The sequence below is a fragment of the Eimeria maxima genome, genomic scaffold (genome assembly GCF_000499605.1).
Source record: "Eimeria maxima Weybridge genomic scaffold, Emw_scaff695, whole genome shotgun sequence".
NCBI lineage: Eukaryota > Apicomplexa > Conoidasida > Eucoccidiorida > Eimeriidae > Eimeria > Eimeria maxima.
Window position 1 is genome coordinate 11,829 of NW_013563946.1, and position 6,482 is coordinate 18,310.

At 35.9% G+C, this 6,482-nt stretch overlaps 1 protein-coding gene across 1 annotated transcript; it reads right to left on the reverse strand.

Moving 5' to 3' along the window:
• Positions 1-1,816: 1,816 nt before the first annotated feature.
• On the reverse strand, positions 1,817-3,276 carry EMWEY_00041160 (hypothetical protein, conserved; the record flags this gene model as incomplete). Its single annotated transcript, XM_013478816.1, has 2 exons — positions 1,817-2,926; positions 3,100-3,276. 2 exons carry the CDS (start codon positions 3,274-3,276, stop codon positions 1,817-1,819), a joined length of 1,287 nt encoding a protein of 428 aa, XP_013334270.1.
• Between the last annotated feature and the right edge of the window lie 3,206 nt (positions 3,277-6,482).

The following is a 6,482-nucleotide window of genomic DNA, read 5'->3' on the forward strand; positions in this document are numbered from 1 at the left end:
GTTGTGGTGTCTTTAAAGTTTAAGGTAGATAAAAATTCTCTATAGGCAATAGCGAAGCAGCAGCAGCAAAACCAGCAGCAGCAAAATAGTATAACAGCAGCAGCAGCAGCAGCAGCAGCAGGTAATGACGCTCCCTCTTAGCTGTAGTAGCTGTGCATCTTTGGTGTATATACACCTAAAGGATTTAAAATAATCAATTAAATAAAATAAGGAAGAAAAAGAAGAAAAAAGAAGAAAAAGAGGAAAAAAGAAGAAAAAAGAAGAAAAAAGAAGAAAAAAGAAAAGAAGAAGTATTATCAACTTTTTGTCGGCTGCGGTGTATATACACCGGAAATAAAAAGAGGAAAAAATGTATTTTTTACGGTGTTAAGGAGTTTTTATGTATAAAAAGAGAAGAAATTAAATAAAAAAGAATAAAAAATTAAATAAAAGAGGGGAAAGAATGAATTTAAGAAGAAAATAAAGAAATATCCTTATGTAGGAGGGAGAGGGGGGGTGGTGTTTCTTGGTTGTTTATAGAGCGGGGGGAAGAAAAAAGTATTTAATTGGCAATATTTTGTGCTTTTTGTGGTAAAAAGTAATAAATAAATACTTTTTATAATTAAATAAACAAAAATAAGAAAAAAAAACAACAATTTAACGATAAAAAGAAGAAAAAAACGCTGCATATACACCGCAAAAAACAGAGAGGAGCATATCTAATATAAGGGGGTAAATATGGCGGATAATCACCATCGGAGGAGAGAGGAAATACATAATTAAATTAATAAGTCAACAAACACATAAGAAGTATATTAATTAATTAATGGCAAATAAATTAATAATAAATTATAACGTTAATTCTCTTTTATTTTATCTGTTGAATTATGACCTGCATATACACCCTGTGGTGTCAGGGGGGGCCCCGCTCTCTCATTGTAATAAACAAAGAAAAATAAAATAAAATATTAAACTTAATTTAAAGTTAAATAAAAACTATAATTTGTTTTTATATTTACTAACAATAGAAAAGGAAAAAAAGAAGAGTATATATTGATGATCATTTTTGTTGCAATATTTCAGGTGTATATGCAGGTTGTATTTCCGTTTTGTTTTTGTTTCTTTTTCTCTCCTTATTAACCTTTTAACTATTTTATTCCCTTTTAATTCTATTTATAACTATAATTAACAGATATAACTAAAGAAAAAAAAGACAAAACTATATAATGCAGTGTATAGCCTATGTAGTTATGTGTTGCATGCATATTCATTAGTACTAAATAAACACATCATAAAAAGGAAAAAGAAAAAGAAATAACAGGGAGAATAAAAAGAAAAAGAATAAGAATAAGAAGGAAAAAAAGAAAAAGACTAAAATAATAAGAATAAATAAATAAAAAGAAAAAATAAGAAATAAATACGAATAAACATTTTTTTATATTTTTTTAGTTGAGTAAGTAAAAAAAAGAATCGCCCTTTGTTTACAATAAAATGTTAATTTTTATTTTTATTTATTTATTTATTTTTTTATTTATTTATTTATTTTATTTATTTTATTATTGAGGTGTACAGACAGAGGGAACAGGAAGAAAAAAGATAATTTATTGCTAGCAGCAGTAAACTTTAATTTAATTTCCTCTTATTTAATTTTATTTAATTTAATTAATTTAATTAATTTAATTAATTTAATTAATTTATTTTTATATATAATATACATATATATATATCTATATGTATTATTTATATATATGTATATATATGTATATACATGAATATATTAGTTATATAAGAAAAAAAATAATTTATTTATTTTCTTATTTATTTATAAATAAATAAATTATTTATCTTCTTCTTCGTTCTCTGTCTTGTCTTTTCCTTCTCCCTTTGCTGCACCATCTGTTGCTGCATCTCCTGCTGCTGCTGCTGCTGTTGTTTGTGGTGTACGTACAGTAGGATTAAGGAAAGAAGTAGATCTTGTCCTTTCTTCTCTTTCTTCTCTTTCTTCTCTTTCTTCTCTTTCTTCATATTCTTCCTCAGCAGCAACAGCAGCAGCAGCAGCAGCTGCTGCTGCTGCCTCTGCCTCCCTCTCCTCCTCAGTCTCCTCCCCCCTGTACTCCTGGTGCCGACGGTGCTGATCACCTTCTTCCTCTTCGTGCTGCTGCCGCTGACGGTGCTGCTCTTCCTCCTCCTCCTGCTGCTCCTGCTGCTGACGGTGCTGCTCTTCCTCCTCCTCCTCCTGCTCCTGCTGCTGACGGTGCTGCTCTTCCTCCTCCTCCCGCTGCTCCTGCTGGTGTCCTTCCTCCTCCTCTCCCTCCCGCTGCTGCTGCTGCTGCTGCCTGCGCTCTTCCTCCTCCTGGCGTTCTCGACGCTGCTGCTCTTCCTCCTCCTCACGCTGCTGCTGCTGGCGCCGCTGCTCTTCTTGCTCACGCTGCTGCTGCTGGCGCCGCTGCTCTTCTTGTTCACGCTGCTGCTGCTGGCGCCGCTGCTCTTCTTGCTCACGCTGCTGCTGCTGACGTTGTTCTTCTTCCTCTCGTCGTTGCCGATGCTGCCGCTGCTCCTCCTCTTCTTGCTGCTCCTGCTGCTGTTCGTCCATCTGCTGCTCCTCCTCCGTTAGCATGTAATCTTCCTCCTGTTGCTGCGGCTGCTGCTGCTCCTGCTGCTCCTCATGCTCCTCCTTCTCCTGCTGCATCTGCTGCTGCTCTTCTTCTTCGCGTGGTTCTTCTACTACTTCCTCACGCACTTCCTGCGCCGAGAGGTTCTCTGTTTCTTCAGCGCCAACAACCGCTTGCTGCCGCTCCTCCTGCTGCTGCTGCTGCTGCTGCTCGTTTTCTTCTTGCTGCTGATCCCTGTCTCTTCGTTCTCCCTCATTCTCTCTATTATATACTGCTGTTCCTTGCTCATCTTCTGGAGAGGAAGGAGTTCGTTTTCCTTCTTCATTAACAGAAAACTGCAGCAGCAAAAGGAAAAAAAATAACAATAATTTATTTAATATGTACAAATGTATTCCTTCCTCTTTATGTATATATAAATACATATAAATGAGTACAAATCATAAACACTAAACCCTAAACGTCCATTCATATTCCGCTAAACCCTAAACCCTAAACCCTAAGAACTTACCGGGCGTCTTCCTGTGATAAGACCAGGGAGAATCTCAAAGGGCATTGTGATGACTCTGCTGAGTTCTGTGATTGTAGTTGAAAGAAGGTCAAGAGGCGATGGTGCTGCTGCCTGTGCTGTGTGCGCGGTTAAGAGCGCAGCCACAACGGGCAACAAGAGGGGTGCGCAACGCACCATTTTTGCACTTTTCGCTGAAATTAAGGAGGAATATGTAATACAATATAAACCTAAGTCAAATTAAGTGAAAACGGGAGGAAAATATCCACAAGAATGAGGAAGATCGGGGGTGACGAGCGGGCGAGAAAAGGAATTCAAGAGGGAAACCTGTGAATAAGAGTACAAATATACCAAAAGAAATACGGGCGATTCAACACAAATAAAAGGTCATCAAGTTGCCAATAATTCCTCAAAACAAAAAACAACAGCCACAAATAATTTTATATAAATTTATTTTTGATTTCCTTCTGTCATTCAATTTCTCTGCAACAACATGAATTGCCTATACACCTGACACGCGCGATCGCTGCTGGCTGGGGGGAAGCGAAACGGTGTGTGCAGGCCCTTGTCTATATTCGCTCCTTCGTTCCTTTTGTAAATATTTAATTAAAATAATTAACCCTAGTTATTTATTAATATAGAAAAAATAAAAATACAACTTTAACCAAAAAAAGAAAAAGATATTTGCAGAGGCACACTGGCGTGACCACTGGTTGAGCAGGGGTTCCCTTGCCCTGAAGATAATGGAAAAAAATTAAAAAAGATGCAGAGTTTACGATTTATTCAATTAAAACAAATAAAACAAATTGGTGAATATTTATTTAATGCATATTTAAATCATCTATTGAGTCCATCCGCCCTCTGGCTCGGGATGACACTCTACGTAGAATAACTTGAGATAAAGGGATAATTATATTGAATGGGGAGCATTCCCTCACTAAACACAATTATTTATTTAATTTAAATTAAATAAATAAAAGCAAATAATAATTATTATTTAATTTTTTTATACTATTATTTCCCCTTCTCTCCACCGACTGGCCTGGTGACCCTCCCTGCTTGTAGGACGGAAGCCTCCCCTCCACTAGTACTGTTTATTGTTCTTTTTCTTGTTTTGTTTATTATTTTTTTTGTCTATAAATGGTATTAAATACACCGCAGTTTTATCTACTTCCTAAACCCTAAGTCGTACACTCTATCTGATCTACTTCCTCTCTAGTTTCTTTCCTATGTTGCAGTGTACGTACACCTAATGAAGGAAAATTCAATAAAATATAAGTAAATTATATTGACACAACCGCTCTATACATAGTTAAGGCGACAAACGCCAAATAACAGCCAAAGCCCGCTGCAGCAGCAGATGCTGCTGTTGCTGCTGCTGCAGCTGCTGCAGCGGCAGCAACAGCTGCAGCTGGATCAGCAAAGGAAACTGTCATGTACAGAAAAAACGCCAGCAGACCTGTCTGCTGCTATTGCTGCTGCTGCTGCTGCTGTTGCTGCAGTTGGTTGTATCTCCCTTAGCAGCGCAGCAGGAAGGCTTATATAATAAACAAAGGAAGTAATAAAACTAAACAAGAAATAATAAATATACAGAGAGAAAAAGAGACAAGAAAGAGATATAAACAGCCATTTGCTGCTGCTGCTGCTGCTGCTGATGCTGCTGCATGCAGATATATTCAAGGTTGTACGCACACACTATACAGCAGCAATAAATTGCAGTGTACGTACACCTCAATACAGCCCAAGAAGGCAGCAGCAGCCACCCTGTCTGCTGGAGGAAGAAATAGATAAAGAAAAGAAGAATAAGGAGAAGCAAAGAAGAAGAAAAAAAAGAAAAAAAAGAAAAAATAAGAGAAATAAATTTACGGAGGTAACTGCGGTTGGAACCTCGATACAGCCACAGGCAAATCAAATCTTCCTGCTGCTGCTGCTGCTGGTCCTGGTGCTGCTGCTGCTGGTCCTGGTGCTGCTGCTGCTGCTGCAGGTCTTCCTGCTGCTGTCACTACTCCTCGTGCTACAGCAACATCTGCTGCTGCTGGTCCTGCTGCTCCGGCAGCCGCACCGGCACCAGAATCAGGAGCAGCAGCAGCAGGTGCAGCAGCAGCAGCAGGAGGAGGAGGAGGAGATGAAGGACTAACAACAGCAACAGCTAATGGTTCCTTAGAGGAGGAAGAAGAAGAAGAAAAAAGAGCAAAAATAGAGAAAAAGTTTAATGTATATAATATTAAGAAAGATAAGGCAAATATAAATAATAATAAAAAGCAGCGCCTGCATACACACATAGGAAAGAATTAATAATATTATTTAACTGTATTATTATAATATATTTATTTATTTATTTATTTATAAGGGGGTAAAAAGAAAGAAAATTACCTTTGCCTTGATCGTTGTTGCCGTCTGCTTAGTTTACGTAATTCTGCAGCAGCAGACCTATAGGGGAAAAAAAAGGAAAAAAAAAAATAAAGGAATAAAGGAGGAATAAAGGTGGGAAGGAGGAACAAAAAAGAAGTAAATATAAGAAAGAAAGAGGAATAAAATAATTAATATAATTAATTAAGGAAAAAATAAATAATTATTAATTATTTTATTCCTATTTTTTCCTTCTTTTTCCTTTCCTTACTTTGAATGTTCATGCGCATCCTGCATTTGCGTCTCTATTGAATTTAATGTTTCTCCTTGAGAGAAAATTAAATTTGCTAAATCTTTAAATATATGATTTGCCTAAAAAAAAGAATAAAATAAAATAATTCCTTGTAAAAATACAAAAAGATCAATGTGTCTAAATACACCATAGAGCTGCCTATACACCCCAGAGCTGCCTATACACCCCAGCAGCATATCGCCATTCAGTGGAAACTGAATGAAATTAAAATTTAATTAAATTAAATTATAATTAAATTATAATTATAATTAAATTATAATTATAATTAAATTATAAATAATTAATAATTTAAATAAATTATATTTATAAATATACCTGTGATACTTGGGCATGAATTCTCCTTATTCCTTGATAACGATCTTCTTCTACTGCCCGCTGTACATACACCAGAAAAAAGAAAAGACAAAAAAATAAATAAAATAAAAATAAAAATAAATAAAATAATCTATAAAAAATAAGAAGGAAAAAGAAGTAAAAATACAATAAAAAATGCAAATATACAATGTTATTATATATAACCCCTAACCGAGATAAGCACAGCATGCCATAAACCCTAAACCCTAAACCCTAAACCCTAAACCCTACCGTAAGCAGCGCATCGTTCTCCGAGACGAAGTCGAATTCCCTGAAGGAGAGAAGAAGAAAGGCAAACAAAAAGCAAAGATTAAATAAAAGATAACGAATAACACTATTATTATGTTATACATTATATATATATATATAT